Below are 26,133 nucleotides of genomic sequence, written 5' to 3'. Positions count from 1 at the left end.
CTGGAAGATGGGGGTGCCAGGGGACTGCTGACTTAACCAGCCATTTGAATTCAGTCCAAGACCAGTCACCTGTTGTGGTTATTTACATGAGTGCAATGACCCCACAGCCACAACTTACAGCCCTGAGAAAGGAAGCCCCTCTTGGGCTGGAGAGATGGCTTAGCGGTTAAGGCGTTGGCCTGCCAAGCCAAAGGATCCCAGTTCCATTCCCCAGGACCCACATAAGCCAGATGCAGAAGGCATTTTTTTTGGATTGTTTGCAGTTGCTGGAAGCCCTGACGTGCCCATTCTCTCCCTCTCTCAAAATATATATATATATATATTAAAAGGAAAGCCTTTCACCTGCCAGTCTGTAATCTAGAAGTGGCAGCTCAGATGGCTGCTGACAGCAAGGTTCATCAAAAGGAGCACTTAGAGCCGGGCATGGTGGTGCAGGACTATAATCCCAGCACTCAGGAGGCTGTTAGGAGGATCGCCACGAGTTCAAGGCCACCCTGAGACTCCATAGTGAATTCCAGGTCAGCCTGGGCCAGAGTGAGACCCTACCTCAGGAAAAAAAAGCACTTGATGATGCTGGTGTGGCACAATGATGCCATCCTCTCCAAATGGAGACCCCTGACCCACTCAGGGGACCTCAATCTAGAGAGCCCTCAAGAGCCAACAGGTGCCAAGTATGCTGCTGGCAGTGGATTGTCAATTTCCTAAGACTTCCATTTTTCCCTTGTTCTAGTTTTGATCTGTACTCAAGGAGGAAGCCATTGAGAGAGGAGGTCCTAGTGGCAGGTTTCAGGACACTGGGTAAAAAGATTATGGGTCCTGGTCTATTGAACAGCCATGAAGTGACTGGTGAATGAGCCATCTCTTCTGCCATGCTCTTACTATGCCACAACACACCTGGTCAGACTGAAACAGAGCCAAAGTGTGCCACCCTTACTTGACTGACACACCCAATATTACAGTAAGAAAGCGAACAGTTTCATACAAAACCAAGAGGAATGAGACCAAGGGGGCTATATCCCTAAATGCATACACATTTCCATTATCTAGGGTTTCCAAGTGTTGGGCTTCCTTCTAGGTGGCTGTCTTTGGAATGCCACAGGGATTTAAGCAGAGTCCACTCGAAGTCCTAACAAATATGGTGCTGAACAGGTCCCCGCAGTTTATGTTGGACTTGTCAAATGGACTTGTGTGAAGACTTTGGACAGAGCCTCTACCCATTCTAGAAGCAAATGGTACCACATTCTTCTAATAACACCATTCACAGAACCCAAAGGAACCCAAGGCAAAGTAATTGCTCTTAAAACCTTTTCCAAAAATGAACCCTCCTAACATGCCCATCCAGACTTCTACCTTCCTAATATCCTGCTCTCAAGGAACTAAGAGGAAATCCAATTTCTGGACCCCAATGCCAGAGTGCTCTTTGGACAAAATGTGTTTAGCCTAGAAAGAAGAGTCTACGTACTTTACCTGTGAGTAGAAATAGTAGGACAGCCTGGGTGACACAAGACACCTCAAAATGTGAACATTTTTAAGGATGGAGATGTCAATTCAGTGGCACGGTGCTTGTAACTGGTACTACAAATGCCAATCTAGAAGCTGGCACACATCTTTAATCCCCAACACTTGGGAGGCTAAAATAGGATTAGTGGTGAATTCAAAGCCTGTCTGGCTGGGTAAAAGTGAGTTGAAGTCACCTGAGCTAGGGCGAGATCCTGTCTAAAAGGGGGGGGGGGGGGCTAAAGAGATTGCTTAGTGGTTCAGGCGCTTGCCTGCAAAGCCTAAGGACTTGGGTTCAATTCCCCAGTACTCACGTAAGCCAGATGCACAAGGTGGGACAAGCGTCTAGTTAGTTTACAGTGGCTACAGGCCTTCACATGCCTATTCTCTCTCCCCCTCCCACATAAATATTTGAAAGAAAAAAGAGAACCCCACTCACTGTATCAGGATGTCAATGTAAAATGCCTATTTGAGGGCTGGAGATGGCTCAGCAGTTAAGGCACTTGCCTGCAAAGCCTAAGGACCCATGTTCAATCTCCCTCCAGATCTCATTAGCCAGATGCACAAGGTCACACGTGAAGTAGCACAATCATGTGGCATTCAATTGCATTGGCTGAGGCCCTGGAGTGCCAGGTCTCTAAATGCTTATTTGACATATAAGGAGACACAGAATAGACAGCTAAAAAAGAAAAGCCTACGTATTTGTAACTAGGAAACCAATTTACCTACAGAAAATCTACATCCCTCAAAACGGAATGGGGGAACCCTAACTGCACAGATGCAGAGGTAAACACTGGGGGACTGGGACAATGGCAGAGCACTTGCCTAGGTCTCCACTGTGCTGCCCAGTACAGCACAACTGCCTCTGGGCCATCAACATCACCTGAGAACACAGAAATACCAACTCTCAGGCCTCACCCTAGAACTCAGGAGCCTGAGGACAGAACTGCCAGTCTGAATGGTCTAAGTACAAGGGCTCATGCTAAGGGATGTCAGTGCCATGCTCCAGAAGCATAGCTAAGCAAGCATTTCCTTAAAAACAAAGCCGGGCGTGGACGTGCTTTTAATCCCAGCACTGGGGAGGCAGAAGCAGGAGAGCAGTTTGAGGCCACCCTGAGTGAGACCCTACCTTGGGGGGGGGGGAGGCCCAGCCAAGCCCCAAGGGGCAAGTTAATGTTTCCTTCATTTCCCATGCATTTACAGATCATCACAAAATCTTTTAACTATAGAATGGATAAAATCCACTTTTTTCAGAAACTCACCAGATCATATTAAATCTGATTCACCAAGCTATCAGGTTTTAAAAGAATGCCCAGAACCAAACCATCACAAATAGGACCTTTTATTTGTCACTATTAAAACCAGAATTTTAAACAGACTCTTGCACCGGCGGCTCGTATCCATCAGCTCGCTCAGCCTTAGTGCCTGTCTCGTCACCGGTGGCCTTTCCAGAACTACTGCCTTCGCCATGAAGCTCCATGAGTTTTCCCACTGAAAGGAGAAAGCACACAAAAAACAAACCATTGTTACAAATACGTAACTTTAAGCAATGAATCTTCAGTACTACATAGATATGGCATCATGTCATTGTTTTGCCTATAGGAAAGGTCACATATTTGGCCCCACAATTTTTCCTCCCATGAATGTTGATTTCTAACTTACATTCAAATTTGGGCTTCTTCAGCATTTTTACTTTTCTAACGAAGACATCGTGAAGAGGGTAAATAGACTGGCAAGCCTTTTCTATGTCTTTCCCAATGCTGTCTGGAATCCTGCAAACCACCAACAATGTAGGTTAAAAAACAAAGATCACTAGAATGAAATCTTGGAGTTAATTTACACATAGAACCCAAGGGAGAGATTATCTGAATAGTACCTAAGCCTTCTGAGTCTGAACCTTACGTTTCTCTAACAACAGCCTTTTAGCATCTAAGTGTCCGCATGGGAACATCAGAAAAATGTATGTTATCAGTGGACATCAATTGGGACCGAAACATTTTTTCATCACATATTCCCATTCGTCACTGTGCAGTTTTATCCATGTATCTAAGTCACCACAACATCTAAGTTTCACTATCTGCTATGGGATAGTATGAGCCAAAGAGAGGGGAAAGAAGGATACTCTAGAGATTTCAATAAAGGTCTGACTATTCCTTACTCATGCGTTCCTTCACTCGAGGGATGATTCAATAGGCATGCAGGGCTTTCATGAAAACGAAAATAAACTCACAATTTATTAACCACTTCTTTCAAGTCATTTGTTTGCACCTCTCGGGTCATGATTTCCATCATCTTCTTCCGGATCTGGCGGACCTGTTGGTGCTGCGCATAGGATGTCTTGCGGATCTGGTTGTTGCGTTTTTTAGTAAAACCAACACAGAACAGACGAAGCAAATAGCCGTCGGTTGTCTTGACATCAACATGAGCTTCAATCATGGTCTAGAGAGAAAAGGATACTGTCAGACATAATAGGTTTTAGTGCTGTGTTATCTCAAGTTGCAATATAAAAAGCTTGAGCCAGGCACAGGGGAGCAAGCACTGGGGAGTCTGAGGCAGGAGGATTGCTGTGAGTTTGAAGGGCCAAAGAGACCCTTGAAGGGCAGCTTAAATGTCAAACCCATTATGTAACACAGCAGTATCTAATTATGCAATTAACCTCCACAGAGTGAATTCAAGTAAGATAGCCCCAAATCTTTCATATCCACTCCAAATCCTCAAACCATCTTCCTGAAAACTGCACCCAAATCTTTGGCATTTACATTTTCATTAGCCACCCTTCCCTCAACAGCAGAGCTACTAAAGTTAAGAGGACGCTAAGTACAAAGGGGATTTCTAAGACTGCACCATAAGGATGGGCATCTACACTTGACCAGCCTGGTCTAGACAGCAGCACAAGCCGCACAGTATTCTCAGCAGGTAAAGTATTGCTGTACAACTGCACATTGTTAAGCATCCTTTACAATACAAGCTTAAGTCATACTAAGAATTAAAACACGTAAGTTCACAGCTAACCATAATACCCACATTAGGTCCTATTGTGTAAGTTTAAAGAGGTCATCTTCCATAGCAGCTTGACTTTTGTGCATTTTGCAAAGTAGGTACCTTAGTTTTAAAACATACTCTAACTCCCCACCCAGTATGTCCAGAAATGCAACCACAAATCCTTAAGGGAATGTCAGAAGTAAATGTTAACGGTATAATCAGCACATGTCATTTGGGACCGAAACATTTGGTCATCATTCATTCCCATATAAAAATTATCCCAAAGTCATATTAGCAGGATACATTTGATCATTAATTCCAGAAACTATGTTTACTGAGTGCTTTATGTATCCAGCACTGTTTGGCATCTACTTCTTCTGTTTCATCTTCAAAATTCAGTGGGCTAGTAACTTTCCTCCACTGTTTTAAATTTTTAAAAAGTCCAAGCAAGTTTAAGTTACTTTCCAAGGAGAACACAATTGGGAAACAGAGCCATGATTTCAAACCCACACCAAAGCATCTGTCACTATTAACCAGAGGTAATCAAAAGACCACTAAGAACCACTGTCACTCTGAACTCACTAGATTGAGGCCCCAAGATATTCTGTAGACAGTTATAACTTCCCATGTCACCTAGCTGCTCCTTAACAAACACTTTGTGACTGAGTGACATAGCTCAGTGACAGGAGAATTTGCCTACCATGTGCAAAGCCCTGGATCCCATGTCCAGCACCAAAAATTAATTCTGGAATTATTTCGAACACTCACGCCTGGTCATGGCTTATGCACTGATGCACAAAACCTCAGGGTTAGCAGTTAATACCAAGAAAACCACCAAGGACTCCTTTCTGCTATCACATCTCGACATCCTTGGCCCACACCCCACGGCACCAGATGCTGTCTGCTCTCACCTGCCACTTTTTGACCATGGAACACATTTTGTCCCGGGTGAGATCCATGCCATGGAAGTTAGTCAGACAGTTTTTGCCCTGAACATCTTCAGTGATGAGCTTGAACTTCCTGAAGGCAACTTCATCATTCTGCAGGTCAGCAAGGCTCACTTCAAAGACTCGCCCCTTGAGGCCATCAGAGGCAATTTCTGCAAACACCAAATGTCTTATTAGCCTTTGTTACCAAGTCCACCTGGACACCTGTAACTTACAGGCAGTACCCACCTACACATGTTTTGGTCTCCTTGCTTACAAAAGTAGCATGCTAAAAAAAAAGATTGAAAGGTAGATGCCATACCTGCAACCAATAAGCTTCCCCCGCCCCATTTTTTTCTAATGTGCAACCCACTTCAGTGCCAGCAGCCTACAGGGAGAGGCCAGGCAATGGTTCGGGGCCAGTTTGCTCTGGCATGGGACACTGTGACAGGACCAGGGGAACGGGCCTGCCATAAATCCAAATCCATGCCCAAGTTGCCTACAACATACATGGCCCAATTTGAGGAAAATGTAAAAACAAGTGTACTCACTGGTTCCTTGAGTCCTGGTGACTAGCGTCTTTCCAATGTTTCGAATATTAAACATAGCCGGTGCCTTCACATCATACCAATCTTTCTTAGAAAATGGATCAACCCTGGGTTAAATAAACAAACAAAAAAAACTTAAGTCTCACTGCAAACCACAAAATCACCGAGACTTTCAGAACTTACTGAGACTTCTAAAGCTGTATTCGCCATTCTGCTGTGAACATCACTTCCCAACCAAGATTTTAATAAGTTAATCTGCACTTACTACTAAATGAAGTGAAGTGAGGTGAGGTTACCTATAGCTGGCTCTACCGTGGCTGTCACTGTACAGAGAGCTGCATTTTCAACATGCACATCTCAAGACTATCAGTTCGAAAAGAAAAACCTTCCCTGGCAACCGAGACCCTCCCGGGTAGCACAGGGCCCACGAGCAACCGAGGCGTGGGGTCCCAGACGTGACTTCCCGGACTCCGAGAACAGAGAAGACCACAACTCGGAACACACCATGCCCTGGTCGAGGCAGCCACCCGGCTCACCCTGGGCGCGCACCCAGTAAACCCGAGACAAGCCGGCCGGCCAGTCGCGTGACACAACACCAGAGCGGCCAGGCCGCGGTCTCCGGGAGGCACCGACCAGCGCGGTGCAATCCGACCGGTATCAGTGCCATCCGACCGACATCGGTGCCATCCGATCCACACCGTGGCCCACAACCCATCCGGCGATCTCAGCAGGACCCTAAAAAGCCCATGCCCCCGAAAGCCGCCACTTACACTTTCTTCTTGGCTCCCTTCTTGCCGCCTTTCGTAAGGCGCTTGTTCTTGCCAACCGCCATGGTGCTGCTCAGGGAGCCAAAAGGGCGGAAGTGCAACTCGCGCGAGATCTTACGCGTCCTGGGCGGGGAGCGCCGTCAGCGTGACCCTTGCTCCTTTGCCCTTCCGGCCGTCAGAATCTCGCGACACGAGACAGCGACTCGCTGCGCCCGGAGCTGGGACAGCGCCCTCGTGTGTGGGGAGGCCGCGCAGCACGCCGGCCGCCCGAGGTGCGCTCCCCGGCTTTCCTGTGGCTTCTGTCGCTCTGAGGTTGGGAAAGTTTCTTGCTCTGACATCATGTTTCTTCCCGAGACAGTGAGCTCTGAATCAGATAGCAAATCCAGCCGGGCGCACGCCTTTAATCCCAGCACTCGGGAGGCAGAGGTAGGAGGATCGCCGTGAGTTCGAGGCCACCCTGAGACTACATAGTGAATTCCAGGTCAGCCTCTGACCTACCTCAAAAACCTAACAGAAAAACAAAACAAAAAGAGACAGCAAATCCGAGTTAGGATGTTATCTTCAGCAGTATTTACTAGCTTCCCGTTCTCTCTCTATTTATTTTTACTTATTTATTTATTTTGGTTTTTATGGTAGGGTCTTACTCTAGCCCAGGCTGACCTGGAAGTCACTCCGTAGTCTAGAGTGGCCTCAAACTCACCATGATTCTCCTACCTCTGCTTCCCAAAGGCTGTGATTAAAGGTGTGTGCTACCGCACCTGGCTTTTTTTTTTATTTTTATTTTCGTATTTATTTATTTATTTTTGGGTTTTTGAGGTAGAGTCTCACTCTAGCTCAGGCTGACCTGGAATTCACTATGTAGTCTCAGGGTGACTTCAAACTCACAGCGATCTTCCTACATCTGCCTCCCAAGTGCTGGACTTAAAGGCATGTGCCACGTCACCCAACTATATCCCTTTTTTTAATTAAAAAAAAAAAAATACAGTGGAAAGTGGTGTAGCTAAGTGGTAGGGCTTAGCTTACTTGAAGCCCTGGATTTCATCCATAGCACCATAAAATGGGGAAGGTAAGATTTTTAATAGATTTTTATGTATTTATTTGCAAGTAGAGAAAGACAGAAGAGAGACAGATAAAATGGTCATGCCAGGGCCTCCAGCTGCCACAAACAAATCTAGGCACATGCACCCCTTTGTGCATCTGGCTTTACTTAGGTACTGAGGAATCAAACCTGCCTTGCCCTAGCTTGCAGTCAAGTACCATGACCACTGAGCCATCTCTCCAGCCCAGGAGGTCAATTTTTTTTTTTCCAGGTAGGGTCTTACTCTAGCTCAGGATGACCTGAAATTCACTATGTAGTCTCAGGGTGGCTTCGGACTCAGTGATCCTTCTACCTCTGCCCCCCAAGGGCTGGGATTAAAGGCACGGGCCACCATGTCCAGCAGGAGGTCAATTTTGGTAACTAATCCCCTCTCAAAGTTTTACAACTACACCCTCCCATTCTTGCTTGTTCATTTTTGTTTGTTTGTTGATTTTTTTTTTGAGACAGAATCTCCCCACGTAATGCAGGATGGCTTCAAACTTGTGACTCTTGTGCCTCCTGAGTACCCCAGATAGTCACTACCACATCAAGATGAACTACAGAGCTGAGTGTGGTGGCACACGCCTTTGATCCCAACACTCTAGAGACAGAGGTAGGAGGGTCGCCGTGAGTTTGAGGCCAGCCTTGTACAGAGTGAATTACAGATAAGCCTGGGCTAAAGTGAGATCCTACCTCAAGAAAAACAAAAGGATTAATAGAAGCTCCAAGGTGATGGTTACAGACACAGTGATCAATCAAAACAGATCAAAGCAGATATCCAGAGGCTACAAAGAACTCGACACTAAATCAGACCTGCCGTGGCTCAGAGAACATTGCAGAAGGGATGGAAAGATTGCAAAAGCCACAGAGTGAGTAAGAGTGCCCTGAGGTATGGTCTCCCCACTATCCCGCAGGAACTGAATGAGGCCTTCCTCACTCCACAATGAATACCTACAGAGGAGTCTTCGGGGTAATGGGAGCTGGGGCATTTATGTTATATATAAAATAAAATTTAAGAAAAAGATTAACGATAAAGATTTAACAAAGTGAGATGGCTGGCTGGCTACCTCGAGAAACAAGCTCTGGAAAATTTCTGGCCTACAAAGTTTTGATACTTGGCCAGTGGTATTGAATTCCCTTCTCTCACTTACCCTGTGACAGAAAAAAAAACTGTGGCCAAGCCAGAAACTAAGTCCCTATAGCCAGGCTCCAAGCTTCAATCTATTTACTTACTCATTTATTTATTGCAGTGTGTGCAGTGTGCTTGTGTGTGTATGAGCATATTAGATGTGTGTTTGTGTGCATGTGTGTGCCTGTTTGGATGTGTGGGGCACATGTTTGTGTGGTGCACCTGCGTGTGGAGATCAGAGGTCAAGTCAGGCATATTCCTCAATCACACTCTACCTTATTCTTCAAAGAATCATCAGCACAGGGTCTCTCTCTGAACCAAGAACTCACAATACAGCTAGACTGGCTAGCCAGCAAGCCCTTGTCTGTGCCTTCCCAGCACCACCATGCCCAGCTTTTACATGAGCACAGTGAATCTAAACTCAGGTCCTCATGCTTGCCTAATAACACTTTACTAAGGAAGCCATATCCCTGCCCCTTAAATTTTTTTTTAATATCATAAAGTTTAATTATGGTTCAGGAAAAGAGATGGAATTTTTAAAAATACACATATTGACTAATTTGAGAGCAGAGCTACTGGTAAATTACCCTATTTTCTATTGGGAAAATGACAAAATGTCCCATTTATGGTCTGATTATAAAGATAACATATACCCAAGTGTCAAAGAATAAATACAAGAAAGGCAAAAACTCAATACTAAGGGGGCCATAGGGTTTAAAAGAAATCACAGGGCTGGAGCAGTTAAGATGCTTGCCTGCAAAGCCAAAAGACTCAGGTTTAGTTCTCCAGGACCCACATGAGCCAGATGCACAAGGTGGTGCATGCATATGGAGTTGGTTTGAAGTAGCTGGAGGCCCTGGTGTGCCCATTTTCTATCTCTCTTTGCCTCTCTCTCTGTGCCTCAAGTAAATAAATAAATAACATTTTTTAAAAATAAATCACAGAGCCAAGTGTGGTGGTGCACGCCTTTAATCCCAGCACTCGGGAGGCAGAGGTAGGAGGACTGCTGTGAGTTCAAGGCCACTCTGAGACTACAATAGTGAATTCAAGGTCAGCCTGGGCTACTTCGAAAAACCAAAATAAATAAATAAAACACAGAGAGATCTGGAGAGATGTTTCAGCAGTTAAGAACACTTGGTAAACAAGCACGAGATCTTGAGAGGGCCTGAGGCATAGCACCCTTGTAAATGGCTGGGCGTGGCTGCATACATCTGTAACCCCAATCTTGTGGGAGGAGTGGGGAGTGGCAACTGAAAAACCTGTAATCCCAGCATTCAGAAGGCCAATGCAGGGGCTGGAGAGATGGCTCGGCAGTTAAGGCTCTTACCTGCAAAGCCTCAGACCACGGTGCAATTCCCCAGTAAAGGCCAAGTGCACAAAGTGGTGCATGTCCAAAAAAAAAAAAAAAAAAAAAAGTTAATCCTACCTTTTATCTGCCGGGCGTGGTGGCGCACGCCTTTAATCCCAGCACTCGGGAGGCAGAGGTAGGAGGATCGCCGTGAGTTCGAGGCCACCCTGAGACTACATAGTGAATTCCAGGTCAGCCTGAGCCAGAGTGAGACCCTGCCTCGAAAAACCAAAAAAAAAAAAAAAAAAAAAAAAAAAAGTTAATCCTACAAAGTGGTGCATGCATTTGGAGTGGCTAGTGACCCTGGAGTGCACACTCCCCACCTCTGTCCCCGCTCTCTCAATCGCACGCTCTCTCAATCGCACGCTCTCTCTCTCTCTCTCTCTCTCTCTCTCTCTCTTTTTCTCTCTGCTTGTGATAAGAAATACAGAAGACCCCAGGCAGGAGGATCAAGGTCAGCCCAGGCTACCTAACGGGACTCTAATTCAGAAAAGCAAGGCTGAAGAGGTCAGTAGCAGTGTATAGGGCTCACTTCCAGCACCACAAAAATAAAACACATACACACATCAAGTGTGGTGTCAAAAATAAATTCTTGGGGACTGGAGAGATGGCTTAGCAGTTAAGGTGCTTGCCTGTAAAGCCAAAGGACCCAAGTTCAACTCCCCAGGACCCACGTAAGCCAGATGCACAAGGTGGCACACGTGTCTGGAGTTTGTTTACAGTGGCTGGAGGCCCTTGCGTGAATTCTTGGTTAGAATTATTCTTTTTTTTTCTTTTCAAAATTTTTTTTATTAACAACTTCCATGATTATAAAAAAGATCCCATGGTAATAGCCTTTTTCCCCCAACTTTCACCTTTGAAACTCCACTCTCCATCATATCCACTCCCCATCTCAGTCTTTTATTTTGATGTCATCATCTTTTCCTCCTCTTATGATGGTCTTGTGTAGGTAGTGTCAGGCACTGTGAGGTCATGGATATCCAGGCCATTTTGTGTCTGGGGGGAGCATGTTGTAAGGAGCCCTGCCCTTCCTTTGGCTCTTACATTGTTTCCGCCACCTCTTCTACAATGGACCCTGAGCCTTGGAAGGTGTGATAGAGATATTGCAGTACTGAGCACTCTGGTCCAGTACCATGATGCCTTCTGAGTCATACCAAGGTTACTTCCATCTGAAAAGAGAAGGTTCTGTGTCCAAAAGTGAGAGTGTCATTAATATATGTGTATGAACATTAAGAGAAGTGCTTACTGGGCAGTTTGATGAGCATAGTATATACATTTAGCCAGACAGCAGCAGATGTTACACCCCCTAGGGCTCATGACTACCCCTGTTGTAGGTTTTCAATATCAGGGATGTATTCCCTCCCATGAAGCAGGCCTCCAGTTCAAGTATCTTTTTACAGATGATGGTATCTGACATATTTAAGTGACTATACAGATTGAACACCCTAAATCTGAAAGAAGCATAGAGAGAGAGAGAGAGAATGGGCACTCCAGGGCTTCCAGCCACACATGCACCCCCTTGTGCATCTGGCTAACGTGGGACCTGGGGAATCAAACCAGGGTACTTAGGCTTCACAGACAAGTGCTTAACCACTAAGCCATCTCTCCAGCCCTTTTCCTGTTTTATTGAGGTAGGGTCTCGCTGTAGCCCAGGCTGACTTGGAATTCATTATGTAGTTTCAGGGTGGCCTTGAACTCATGGCGATCATCCTACCTGTCTCCAAAAAAAGCGTGTGCCAACACACCAGGCACATTTCTACATTGTAGGAATTTTTATTTTTTAATTTATTTTTATTTTTATTTATTTATTTAAGAGCGACGGGGGGGGGGGGAATGGGTGTGCCAGGGCCTCCAGCCACTACAAACAAACTCCAGATGCATGGGCCCATTGTGCATCTGGCTAACGTGGGTCCTGGGGAATCGAGCCTTGAACTGGGGTTCTTAGGCTTCATAGGCAAGTGCTTAACTGCTAAGCCATCTCTCCAGCCCCAGAATTTTTTAAAATTTTTTTGTTTTTTATTTATTTGAGATCAACAGACAGAGAGAGAAAGAGGCAGATAGATAGATAGAGAATGGGCATGCCAGGGCTTCTAGCCGCTGCAAAGGAACTCCAGATGCGTGTGCCCCTTGTACATCTGGCTAACGTGAGTCCTGGGGACTCAAGCCTCAAACCGGAGTCCGTAGGCCTGACAGGCAAGCGCTTAACCGCTAAGCCATCTCTCGAGCCCAGCCGCGGAATTTTTATTTTTTGAAGCAGGGTCTCATTCTAGCTCAGGCTGGCCTGGAACTCACTCTACTCTTGGCTGGCTTTGAGCCCATGGTGATCCTCTACCTTAGCTTCCCACATGCTAGGATTAAATATGTGACCCACCACACCTCTCTGTAATACCCCTAGGTCCGCCATGAACAACACACCTCCTTCAGCAAGGCTCCGCCTCCCAAATTGCCACCAGCTGGGAACCAAGCATTCAGAACACATGAGTTTACGGGGGACATCTGATTTAAACCACCGCAGTGATGAAACTGGTAGGTTTTGTTAGAATTTGGGATTGACAAGAGCAACATAAGAAACAAGAGGGAAAGAAAGCCAGCATGGACTGTTCTTTATTGGAGGGCAGCTTTCCTGTGTAAAATGGCCTCTGCTGCGTCTGCATGTGGAGAACAGAGATAGCTAGGGTGAGGGACGGGGTGGGGGTCTTTGGGAGAGAAGAATGGGGGGAAGGTAAGGCCTTTTCATTTGTTTGCTAATCGCCTGTCTGGGTGGCCTGATTAGCTCTTTGAGGTTGCTTTGTAACAGAAGTCCCTAATCATGCTACCGTCCAGGAAAACTTTATGGTCCACAGAAGTCTGTGGTCTGAGGCCAGTGGCTTATTAACCCTTTAGGTATAGTGTACAGAACTGAGTTCTATAGGAAATGATGTGGAAAATGAAGCTGTTATTTGCCAGTTATTGCTTCATGCTGGATCACCAGTGTATCTGAAAATTTGGTCTCTGATGATGAAGGAAGCTACCTGACACACATAACTGTCATAAACAGTCAGGGTTGTAGAGATAGTTTGGTGATAAAAGGCACTTGCTTGCAAAGGCTGACAACCTGAATTTGATTCCTCGTACCCGCATAAAGCCAGACGCACAAAGTGGTGCATGCTTCTGGGGTTCATTACAGAAGCAAGAGGCCTGAGTGTGCTCATTCTCTCTCTCTCTCTCTCTCTCTCTCTCTCTCTTTCTCCTTCCCTTCCTCCCTTCCCAGTCTGTACTTACAAATAAATAAATAATTTTTTTTTAATTTTGATTTTTGGTTTTTCGAGGTAGGGTCTCACCATATTCCTGGCTGACCTGGAATTCACTATGGAGTCTCAGGGTGGCCTCGAACTCATGGTGATCCTCCTACCTCTGACTCCCCAGTGCTGGGATTAAAAGCATGCGCCACTACACCTGGCTTGTTTACTTATTGCCATGAGTTTGAGGCCACCCTGAAACCACATAGTGAATTCCAGGTCAGCCTGGGCTAGGGTGAAACTCTACCTTGAAAAACCAAACAAAAAAAAAAAAAGTAAGTAAACAGGAAAATCAGTACTTATGGTACATTAGTCAGTAGCAGCTGGATGCCCCAAGCCATTAGGTCTGGACCTTGATAGAGAACTTCAGTTTGGTTTAGTCCTCTGCAGTTATGTATGGACTCATGCCAATGTGGATACCACTAAGCCAACTCTTCAGCCCTACATTGTAAGTTAAAAAATATATTTTATTTTATTTATTTGAGAGAGAGAGAAAGGTAGATAGAGAGAGAATGGGCACTCCAGGGCCTATAGGCACTGCAAATGAACTCCAGACACATGCACCACCTTGTCCATCAGACTTCTAATCTGGGCAACTTTCCCTCAGTTGCCCACTCACACCTATGTCAGCACCCTTCTGCCGCTGACCTTGTGAAATGTCAGCTGCCATTTTGATAGGAATCATTCTGCCCACCTCAGCCTGCAGGGTTGTTATGATTGGCAGACAAGATGAAAGAACTTGTTCTAGGAAATGAAGCGAGAGAACTGAGAAGGAGAACGGAGATGAAATCTGGACACGGTGACACTGGTATCATAACATAGTTTCCACCAAACTGGGTTCCCCGTTCCAGTTGCCATCACTGAGAACACCCTTGTGCAAGGCACGACACTCGCTTTTCTTCACAGCCCTCACAGACATGGCTGCTGTCTTGACATGGGGAAGGAAATGATTGCTTGCAGTCTCAAAACACAAGTCCCGGAACTTTCTTCTGGCCAGCGACATTTCACAAAGTCAAAATGTAGAGATCCGCTACCGTCACTGCGGGTACAGAGCCTGCCTGGATCCAGGCCCGCCTTACAGTAGTTTGCCACAGAAGAACTTCTCGTCTTTCTGAACTTGTTTCCTCCTTGCTGTGTTAATTAGAAGCTGGTTCAAAGCGACCGTCTCACACAACTCAAGGAAGCAGCATTCACACAGCTGCCGCTGGAGTTTCGCAACTTGGTAAAGAAGCGGCAATGCACATGTAAATAACAATGGCATAAACAAGGTGAGGCTGTGCCTCACTTAAGTGACAATCCAAATGTGGGTAGATCAGAGCTGATGTAGGCTCCACAGTGTTGGGTAAACCTAAGTTGCATTGTCAGGCCCATCCTACTGTGTTGCTCTGATCCATGTGGTTCAAGGTGAAAACAAATCCACATTCAATCCATCAAGAAAAGAAGAAGCAAATAGGGGCTGAAGAGATGGCTCAGCAGTTAAGGCACTTGCCAGCAAAGCCAAAGGACCTAGGTTCAATTCCCAGTACCCACATAAAGCCAGGTGCATGCATTTGGAGTTCATTTGTAGTAGATGGAGGTCCTGGTGCACCCATTCTCTTTCTCTCTCTTTCTGCCGCTCTCTGTCTTAAATAACAAATAAAATATATAGAAAAGAAAAATGTATTTATTTTCTCACTCTTATATTTACTCCTAAATAAATCAGGAGGGAAAAACCCAACCTCTCCCTCAGGGATTTTAGAATCTGGTGTGCTGAGGAGATGGTGTAGTGGGGCTGGAGAGATGGCTTAGTGGTTAAGGCGCTTGCCTGCAAAGCCTAAGGACCTAGGTTCAATTCTCCAGGTCCCACGTAAGCCAGATGCTCATGGTGGTACATGGTCTGGAGTTCATTTGCAGTGGCTGAGGCCCTGGCATGCCCACTCTCTCTCTCTCAAACTCTCTTTGTCTCTAATAAATAAATAAAAATAATTTTTGGAAATTTTAAAAAAGAGATGGTGTAGTGTATATTATTATTATCTACTTCATGGATTTTTGTTTGAGATAAAGTCTTATGTAGCCTAGGCTGGCCTCTAATGCACTGTGACCTCCAATTCCTGATCCTCTTGCCTCTGCCTCCCAAGTGCTGGGATTACACGCAGTGTGCCACCATGCTTGGTTTAGATTTCTTTTCAATGCATGGTGACTCTCTTTGTTTGCTTTCCTGTTTAAATGGAATCCATTGCATCTTAGAATTTGTAGTCATTGTAATAAGATTTTCACTGTAAAGTACACATTTATTTATTCAGTAGTATTAACTAGGTTATAGTGACCTTTCTCCTCTCACAGGGTCCTTTATTTTAAGGTCTTCTTAGCAGCTCTGAGACTGTAATTTGCAGTTAATTGACCTGACCAGTTCCAGCTTCCTTCAAGCTAGTTTCATAATCATAGGCAAGTCACTTGATCCCTGACATTGAGGTTCCTGTAAAACGGAGATAGTAACGCTTGTGCTGGCCACCTCAGAGGATTATTGGCATACTGTCAGTAAAACTGGAAAATACATAGGACAGTGATTTATTTTTTAATTGCTGTCATTTCAAGCTTCAAGCATACTCCCGTATCTAGGGTGGCTTATTTTATTTTCAGAAACTGGTATTTATTATCAAAGTCATTCAATGTCAGCAAGATGTAGGGTGGTGTTTAAATTGCGAACTAAGTTTTCTGAGTACTTAGAAAGATGAGTGCAGATTGAATTTCTCTTTCCTGAAATACCACAAAACCTCATTTTTTCTATTCCTAATCCTGTTCCTGCATTTGTCCTTTTCAGTAATTGCTAAAATGAGAAGCAGTTTGAATAATTTAGGTGGCTAGTAGTTACACTAAAAACACAGCACCAAAACCAGGTAGACATTTTTATTATATTTTGCCAATACAAAAGAAAATTAACACTGAGGCAGCTCTGCCGTAGCAGCAGAACCATTTTCATTAACTCACGTAATCTCTTCTAGTCCTCCAGGGTAAAAGGGGGAAACAAGACCCAGTGGTTAGTGACTTGTCCCAAATCCACAGCTGAGGACACGGAGCTGAGGTCCAAACCCAAGTTCATACACAATGATTACATTTTCCCTCCAACAGATTTTCAGATGATTCTGGTGTTGCTGGTCTTGTGGTGCCTGTTTTTAAAACTACTGGGGAAACTTGGCTGTACTGGCCACTCAGGAGCTGCACTGTGCATTCTTTAATCTATGTGTTTTTTTATTTAGCAGAGTACAAAATCACACCCAGGGCCCGTGCATCCTAGGTAAATATCCATGGAGCTTCACTCCCAGTCCTGTGTTCTCTTATGCGCTGGTCAGTTAGGGGTGGTCATAGGAAGGAGGAGACACAAGGGAAGCACAAGAAAGCTCATTTATTTTTGTATTTATTTATTTATTTTGAGAGAGAAAAAGAGGAAGATAGACAAAAACAACACACCAGAGTCTCTAGCCACTGCACAAGAACTCCAGGCACATGTGCCACCTGTGCATCTGGCTTACGTGGGTTCTACGGGATCAAACCTGGGTCCTTAGGCTTCATAGGCAAGTACCTTAACTGCTCATCTATCTCTCCAGCCTAAGAAGGCACATTTATTTTCCTCAGAGATTCTAAGAGGATGTCACTGCCACCCAATGATCAGTGTCTGGTTTGGGTCAGGGGAAAGAAGGTGGAGAAAAGCCAGTGGTAGAAATTGAGGAGATTTCTGTAGGAAAAGCAACACAGGGCCCAATAAACAGCTTAGACGGGCCGTTGTATTTTCAGGGTGCCCTGAGCTTTCAGGGTGGTCTTGCCTCCAGCCACTGCAAATGAACTCTAGATCATGTGCCAATCTGTGCATGTAGCAGGAGGATCCCTGGGCCTCGTTGGCTAGATAATCTAGCCAAAATGGTGACCCTGACCCTGTCTCAAAAAAAATAAGGTAGAGGGCATAATGTGGAACGATACTGAGCAAGACACCCAATGTTGGCCTTTGGCCTCCACATACATGTGCACCTCCCCTCCCCTACCAAAAAATGCCTAGAGGGGCTGAAGAGATGGCTAAATGGTTAAGGCACATGCCTGTGATCCCAGTTCGATTTTCCAGGTCCCACATTAGCCAGATGCGCAAGGGGACCAACGTAATTTTATTCACTTTCTGGAAGTTTGAACATAATTTTTTTTTTTTTTTCGAGGTAGGGTCTCACTCTAGCCCAGGCTGACCTGGAATTCACAGTGTAGTCTCAGGGTGGCCTCAAACTCATGGCGATCCTCCTACCTCTGCCTCCTGAGTGCTGGGATTAAAGGCGTGCGCCACCATGCCCGGCTGAACATAATTTTTTAAATCAGTCCTTTGGAGAGTCACAAAGGACTTTGCCATCCATGATGGTCCAGCCTTGTGCAGGAAACAACAGCTGCTGTGATTCATGAGCACAAGAGCCATGTCATGTTCAGAAGACAGCGTTCATTGGCACTCCTCCCATGTTCTGCCCCTACCAGTCTCTTTGCCCCATTCCTTATTGTTTCCTTAGCCTTGGAGGGGGTGATGTAGATGTCCCATTTAGGACTGAGCACTCAGTAGTCACTCACTCTCAGCACTGTGGCCAGTTATGAGTCTCTTCTAACTGCTACCTGCTGCAAAAAGAAGGTTCTCTGACCAAAGCTGAGAGCAGTACAAATCTCTGGGTATTAGCACTTTTTTTTTTCTTTTTTAGTGTGCATGTGTATGCTGCATATCTGTGTGTACGTGCATACAAGTCACAATGCACATGCAACAGCCAGAAGGGCTGGGGACCAAATTAATGAATTAATTTATTTATTGCAAAGCTGGGACATGAACCCCAGGCCTTGTGTATATTAAGCAAACTTTACCACTGAGCTACACCTTCAGCCTGACGGTCTTTGCACAATATTGTGAATGTGCTAAATGTCACTAGTGACATTTTTTGATTTTGTTTTAGTTTGGTTTGGTTTGGTTTTTTGAAGTAGGGTCCTGTTCTAGCCCAGGCTGACCTGGAATTCACTCTGAAGTCTCAGAGTGGCCTCGAACTCACAGCGATCCTCCTACCTCTGCCTCCCAAGTGCTGGGATTAAAAGTGTGCACCACCACTCCTGCTTGTTTTTTTTTTTTTTTTTTTTTTTTTGGTTTTGCGAGGTAGGGTCTCACTCTGGTCCAGGCTGACCTGGAATTAACTCTGTCATCTCAGGGTGGCCTTGAACTCATGGCAATCCTCCTACCTCTGCCTCCCGAGTGCTGGGATTAAAGGCATGTGCCACCACAAAACGCCTGGCTGCTTTTTTTTTTTTTTGTTTGTTTGTTTTGTTTTTAAGGTAGGGTTTCTTCTAGCTCAGGATGACCTGGAGCTCACTTTGTAATCCCAGGCTGTCCTCGAACTCACAGCAATACTCCTACCTCTGCCTTCCAAATGCTTGGACTAAAGGCTTGCATCACTATGCCAGGCACTAATGATAATTTTTATGTTATGTTATATATATATATAGTTTTTTAAGGTAGTGTCTCACTCCAGGTCAGGCTGACCTGGAACTCACTATGTAGTTTCAGGGTGGCCTCAAACTCTTGGTGATCCTCCTATCTCAGCCTCCTAAGTGCTGGGATTAAAGGCGTGTACCACCATGTCCGCCTTTATGTTATGTATATTTTACCAAAGTTAAACAATCAAACTGAACATGTGTCTACCATTCAGTTTAAGAAACACAAAGAACTGACAATAAACATATATTTGTGTCTCTCACTCTCTCTCTCCTGTCTCTCTGTGTATGTGTGTGTGTTGCTAAGAATGAACCTATGGCCTTGTCCCTACTTTTGCAAGAGTTTTACCATTGAGCTACATACAGCCCAAGCCCAGCTTCAACTTCATGATGCACCACATGCCAAAATATACAGTCGGGCCAGGCGTGGTGGCACACGCCTTTAATCCCAGCACTCAGGAGGCAGAGGTAGGAGGATCACCATGAGTTCGAGGCCATCTTGAGAATACATAGTGAGTTCCAGGTCAGCCTGAGCTAGAGTGAAACCCTACCTAAAAAACAAACAAACAAACAAAAAAAAAACAGTTGGGAACGTCTTTGGTGGGCTGTGAGGAGCCAAGGTGGTTTGGTGAGTACTGAGGTTACACACTTAAAACTCTGTTTTAGGAAAACTGTCTGGCTTTGTTTAGATGTTTGGAGGCACAGTCTACCTGTGTTGTCAGGTTACTGTCTCATGCCTCCCTAGGAGCTGGTTTGCAGAGTTTGGGATTAACCTCGGGGCCTCGTCCCTTGATGGCCTCCATTAACATGGACGAGGGGGAAGTGAAGAGAGACCCTGATTGGCCTTCGGTTTCCATTTATGCCCACTGCCCTTCAGTCCTATTTCTGTCACAGCTGAAGTTAGTGCGCCAGAAGATGGATGGTTAGAGCCACCCAAGAAAGACCAGAGCAGGAGACGTCAGCCAGTGTTCTTTATGGGTGGATTAACAGGCCTATGCGACATAAGCACCAGCTGCCCTTCACTGATCATTTGCTAAGGGAAGAAGCACACAGCTTTTTCTGGTTAGCTCACGGTCATTTTCACAGCACAACGAGGTGTCACTCCTGTCCTTCGGACCACTGAGCAAACTGGGTGCTCTTAAGGGTAAAGGCACCTGATTTCATAGTGCATGTGTGCTGAAAGAAAGAACGAGGAAGGAAGGAAGGAAGGAAGAAAAGGTCACAGTACTTGCCTGCAAAGCCTAATTACCCGGGTTCAATTCTCCAGTACCCACATAAAGCCTGATGCACAAAGTGGCGCGTGAACCTGGAGTTTGTCTGCAGTGGCTGGAGGCCCTGGCATATCCATTCTCTCTCTCTCTTTCTCTCTCTCTCCTTGCAAATAAAGAAAAATAAAAAGGAAAACAAAGTTAAAATTAAGAAACATGGTGTTTTGCTTCCCTCAGCATGTCTCTGCTGCATTTAAGCATATGTTCTCACTTTAATTGCCAATGTAATTTTATTCACTTTCTGGAAGTTTGAACATAATTTTTTAAATCAGTCCTTTGGAGAGTCGCAAAGGACTTCTTTTTGTTTATCTCCAAGAACATTAAATTGATGGTGTCATAGTCTGAGAAGCATAAAACCACAGGGCAGGGTCCTGCTTCTGGGGCCTCAGAGAAGAGATGGGAGCTTGAGCAGGAAATCGGAGCCTGGAGGGTGGGGGATGGGAACAGGCGTTTGCCTGGGAGTCACTGTGCTGTCCTCTGAGAGCTCATTTCACCCTGGAAGGAAAAGAAAAGGTGGCCTCTGAATGAGCCTTTTCTTAACGTAAGATCGTCAAGGTTCATGTTTCCCCTTCTGTTCAGTTCCCTCTGGCTACTCTGAGCTTTTGTCCAGAGCTTATTTAAATGTTTCAGCCTGGCCTGACTGTGCCACAGGGAATGAAGGTAGGAGATCCCTCCACCTTGGACCCAAGACTAGGAGGCGGTAGGTCCCCTTGAGGCCACTTGCTGGTGACAGCGTTGACTGTGAACAAGTCCCACAGGGAAGGTAAAATCCAGGACACGAAAGGAGGTTAGACAGCCGGGCACTTCTCCTTGCCGCCAGTGACGTAGCTTTCCCACTAGGTCCTTCTGTGCATTTGCGTGAAGGGAGATAGGCATCCGTTATCCTGGTGCCTCAGATCAGCGTCTAAGTGACCTGCAAGTCAGACCCATTAGTGAGACACGAAAGCAATTTCAGGAGGCAAGAAAGAAAGACAGGAAAAAATTGGGAACATGGGAAGGAAATGGAGCCTCAGCCCCCAGAGTCTGGTTGACGTCCAACTGCTGAGTGTCAAGAATTCCAGCACAGTTAACATTTTCCTGTGAAGGATGCCACCTTAGAGATATTTCTCTTCAAATAAGGATGTCGGGGCTGGACAGATGGCACAGTGGTTAAGGTGCTTGCCTGCAAAGCTTAAGGACCAGGGTTCGATTCCCCAGTACCCACATAAAGCCAGATGTACAAGGTGACACATGTGTCTGGAGTTCATTTGCAGTGGCTAGAGGCCCTGAAGCACACACTTTCTCTCTCTCAGTTCTTTCTCTCTCAAATAAATAAGTAAATAAATATTTACAAAAAGAATGTCACATTAGCCATAGATCATGCTGAAGGCCTCAACAGTTTTGCTCTCCATCTGGATATTTTCTGGAAATCTCACAGATAAGACTATTAATTCATTTTATTTACAATGAAGATACCCTAACAGCTCCAATCCCTCATCAGTTGTAATCCTTGTACCTCAGGAATCACCACCCTATGGTTACATTTAAAGTCCTCAGCAACCCTTTAAAGATAATTGCTTCGGAACACGTCCAAATCGATTATCTGCCTGTTGTAAAGACAATGAATTGCCCCTGTCCTCAGAGAAGCTCACTCCCATGCTCTTGTTCCCTGACCACCTCTTTCTAGAAATGCTTAAATCTATGCCAAAAGTCCCTCTCAGTAAACCCCAGCGCGGCTTCCCTCGGACTTCCTGAAGTTCCTGTCTGCAGTACCGTCGAGGATCCAGCCTTACCTGAGTGGAGATCCCCACAGGACAAGTGAGAGAAGGGTGCTTCTCAGCTGCTGAGGTGGCAGGAGTGACGGGGTCCCCACTGCACTGCCACTGACATAGTGACACTTAAAAAAGAGAGAGAGAGAATGGGCGTGCCAAGGCCTCCAGCCACTGCAAACGAACTCAGGACACATGCATCCCCTTGTGCATCTGGCTGACGTGGAGAGTCAAACCAGGATCCTTTGGCTTTGCAAGCAGATGCCTTAACCACTAAGCCATCCCTCCAGCCCCACTGCCCACTTTTTCTTCTTCTTCTTCTTCTTCTTTTTATGAGACAGAGAGAAGTGAGAGAGAGAGAGAATTGGTGAGCTAGGGCCTCCAGCCACTTCAGTCGAACTCCAGACATGTGCGTCATCTTGTGCTCTTGGATCACCTTGTGTGTCTGACTTATGTGGGACCTGGAGAGTCAAACATAGGTCCTTAGGCTTTGCAGGCAAGCATCTTAACCACTAAGCCATCTCTCAAGCCCCACTTTTTTTTTTTTTTTTTTTTTTCTGAATCAGGACCATGCTTTGTAGCTCAGGCTGGCGAAACTCATGGTCCCTCTTGTCTCAGTCTCCTGAGAGCATGGATTACACACAAAACACCATACCTAGCAGCAGTTGTTTATAAATGAAGGGAAATAACATAGAATCAGATGGATTGTGTACTTGGAGAACTTATGGCTTTGTGTGTGTGTTTGTGTGTGTGTACCTGGGCACGTGTATGTGTGTTACATTGCTGTGCAACATGTATTTCTTACTATGTATTATGAGCAGAAAAGTTAGAAAACCCACTGCTACAGAAGGGGGGGAGAGGGAGGGAGAGAAAGAAGCAGAGAGAGAGAATGGGTGCGCCAGGGCCTCTAGCCACCACAAACAAACTCCAGATGCATGCACCATTTTGTGCATCTGGCTTATGTGGGTACGGGGGAATTGAACCTGAGTCCTTAGGCTTTGCAGGCAAGCCCCTTAATTACTTAACCATCTCTCCAGCCCCTAAAACTACATCTTTAGCTCTGATTTTACACAATTTTGTCAATTTATCAGACGACCTTGTAGGACAAACTGGTGTCCAGAAAATGATGCGTCCATGATGGGCAGGACCACACCTTGATGAGGACCGCTTAGTTGTGCAAACCCATAACTCTCTCTCTCTCTCTCTCTCTCTCTCTCTCTCTTTGGAGGTACGGTCTGGCTTTAGCCCAGGCTGACCTGGAATTTACTCTGTAGTCTCAGGGTGGCCTCTAACTTACAGCGCTCTTCCTACCTTTGCCTTCTGAGTGCTGGGATTAAAGTTGTGTGCCGCCACAGCGGGCAGACCTGTGGCCCTCTATTTAAGCTCAAATCTCATGTCAGCCCTGAAGAGGGACTTGGATATGGGGAACACTGGGGTGTGGGAGCACTGAACCTCTTTATTCTTCTTCCTAGTGTCGCCACATTGACTAACTGTCCTTCCTCTGCTTTTCACTATTGCTTCTCTCTAAGTAGCATATTGAGGATGGGTGACTGAACCCGGTTTAAGAGGGCTGCCGGAGGCAGGCTCCGACCCTAACAAATCTGGTACCTCTGCTACAAATACACATCGACTAAAATCTAAAGCTGAAAACCTGGAACCTACATCTTATTGTATTCCTTTCACTTTATAACTTGTACACTCAGAGAGTTGGCCATTTAAGCACATGCAAAACATCTTTAAAAGTTGTTGGGTATGAGCTGGGTGTGAGGGCGCACGCCTTTAATCCCAGCAGCACTCGGGAGGCAGAGGTAGGAGGATCACCGTGAGTTCGAGGCTACCCTGAGAATACAGAGTGAATTCCAGGTCAGCCTGGGCTAGAGTGAGACCCTACCTTGAAAAAAAAAAAAAAAAAAAGTTGTTGGGTATGGGGCTGGAGAGATGTCTTAGCAGTTCTTTATGCAGTGGCTAGAGGTCCTGGCGTGTCCATTCTCTTTCTCATCTCTCTCTTCCCCTCTCTTTCAAATAAGTAAAGAAATATTTAAAAAGTTGCTGGGGGGCTGGAGAGATGGCTCAGTGGTTAAGGCACTGCAAAGCCTAATGACCTGGGTTTGGTTCCCCAGTACCTTTGTAAAGCCAGATGCACAAAGTGGTGCATGTGTTTGGAGTTCATTTGTAATGACTATGGGCTCTGGTGTGTCCATTCTCTCTCTCCCTCTGCCCCTCCCACAGCTTGCAAATAAATAAATAAAAAGTTGCTGGTGTGGTGGCACATGCCTAGAATTCCAGCATTCAGGAAGTGGAGACAGAGGATTAGGAGTTCAAAGGCAGCTTCAGCTACATAGTAAGCTTGAGGCCAGCCTCAGTTACATGAGACAAACAAACAAAAATGTTGTTTTGTACCTCAATCTGGTGGTACAGGTCTATAATTCCAGCTACTTGGCAGGCTGAAGTTGGCGTATGCAAGTTCAAACCCAGTCTAAGCAATTTAGGGAGACATTGTCTCAAATTACAAAGCAAAAAAGGGCTGAGGCTGTAGCTCATCAGTAGAATGTGTGGCTAACGCTCATGAGGCCCTAAATTTAATCCCTACTCTCTCTCTCTCTCATATACACATACAACATATGTGCATGTGTGCACGCCCATGTTATTCTAGATGGCTTTACTTAGAAATTTTGCACTATTTCATGGTTAATTGGGGCTGGAGAGATGGCTTAGTGGTTAGGGTGCTTGCCTGTGGAGCCTAAGGACCCAGGTTCAATTCCCCAGTACCCACATAAGCCAGTTGCACATAGCACGTGTCTGGAGTTCATTTGCAGTGGTTAGTCCCTGGCATGCCCATTCTCTATCTGCCCCCTCTTTCTCTGTTTTATGGGAGAGAGAATGAGAATTGGCACAACAGAGCCTCTAGCCACTACAGTCAAACTCCAGATGCATGCATCACCTTGTGGGCATGTGCCACCTTGTGCTTGTACCACCTTGTTGTCTGGCTTACATGGCATCTGTAGAGTTGAACATGGGTCCTTAGGTTTTGCAGACAAGTTCCTTAACCACTAAGCCATCTCTCCAGCCCTCTTTCTCTCTCTTTTAAATAAATAAATTAATTAAATTTAAAAAAGTTAATGACTCTGTTAAAGTCTTTCATTTGGTTTTCTAGAAATGAAACTACTCATCTGTTGACAAAGTTAGATGCTTATAGTGCTCTTTGGGCTACAGAGATGGTTTAGTGGTTAAGGCGCTTGCCTATGAAGCCTAAGTACCCAGGTCGATTCCCCAGGACCCACATAAGCCAGATGCATAAAGTGGTGCATGCATCTGGAGTTCCTTTGCAGTGGCTTGAGGTCCTGGCATGCCCATTCTCTCTCTCACTAATAAATAAATTTTTCAAAAAATTTTTAAAAGAGTGATCTTTGTGAGGATTCAACCTCTTTACTTCATTATTATTATTATTATTATTATTATTATTATTATTATTATTATTTTGGTTTTTTTCAAGGTAGGATCACATTTTAGCTCAGACTGACCTATAACTCACTCTGTAGCCCTAGGCTGGCCTCAAATGCATGAACTCATGACAATCCTCCTACTTCTGCCTTCAGAGTGCTGGATTAAAGGTATGTTCCACCATACCTGGCCTCTTAAAAGGGCTTAGGTGATTTTTCTGTCACCTGTCCATCTGAGATTCACAGCTTAGGTCTGGCCCATTGCCCCTCTCATCTATAATACTCTGTTGACTTCAAATAGCAATAAGTAATTATAACATTAGCTTTGAGTCTGAATTACCTGTGACTAAACTATTTCCTGTGTATGTCACAGTTCATGTGAATTCACTTATATCACAGACATTTCTCATCAGTTTATAAGTTTTGTTCAAAGCCAAGTACTCAGTCATTTTCTTCTAGGCTTTTACACATAAACAGTAGTTCCTCATACTGGCATCTCTTAAGTGATATTCATCAATACGTTCTATTAACTTTAGAGAAAACTAAGATCCTAACAAAAGTGACAGATGATCTTACCAAATACAGTTGACTCCCTGACGTTTATCCCACCCAGATGACTAGGAGAAACCAATCAAGGGCATTCCATCCC

General features: G+C 45.2%; 1 protein-coding gene and 3 non-coding genes across 4 annotated transcripts; all 4 read right to left on the bottom strand.

The window, feature by feature from the left end:
• Positions 1-2,823: 2,823 nt before the first annotated feature.
• On the bottom strand, positions 2,824-6,853 carry Rps3a (ribosomal protein S3A). Its single transcript, XM_004655862.2, has 6 exons — positions 6,724-6,853; positions 5,957-6,060; positions 5,391-5,578; positions 3,728-3,936; positions 3,160-3,269; positions 2,824-2,988 (listed from the first exon to the last, which is right to left on the bottom strand). Exons 1-6 carry the CDS (start codon positions 6,783-6,785, stop codon positions 2,867-2,869), a joined length of 795 nt encoding a protein of 264 aa, XP_004655919.1. The 5' UTR covers positions 6,786-6,853; the 3' UTR covers positions 2,824-2,866.
• Positions 3,444-3,510, bottom strand: LOC123453894. Its single transcript, XR_006633066.1, has one exon. It is a non-coding gene; the product is annotated as a small nucleolar RNA SNORD73 (small nucleolar RNA).
• LOC123453893 lies at positions 4,669-4,742 on the bottom strand. Its single transcript, XR_006633065.1, has one exon. It is a non-coding gene; the product is annotated as a small nucleolar RNA SNORD73 (small nucleolar RNA).
• LOC123453918 lies at positions 5,764-5,895 on the bottom strand. Its single transcript, XR_006633088.1, has one exon. It is a non-coding gene; the product is annotated as a small nucleolar RNA SNORA42/SNORA80 family (small nucleolar RNA).
• Positions 6,854-26,133: the final 19,280 nt, after the last annotated feature.

The sequence above is a fragment of the Jaculus jaculus genome, chromosome 12 (genome assembly GCF_020740685.1).
Source record: "Jaculus jaculus isolate mJacJac1 chromosome 12, mJacJac1.mat.Y.cur, whole genome shotgun sequence".
In the NCBI taxonomy this organism is placed as follows: Eukaryota; Metazoa; Chordata; class Mammalia; order Rodentia; family Dipodidae; genus Jaculus; species Jaculus jaculus.
Note: the sequence above shows the minus strand (reverse complement) of the source record. Positions and strands in the feature narration are given on the sequence as shown.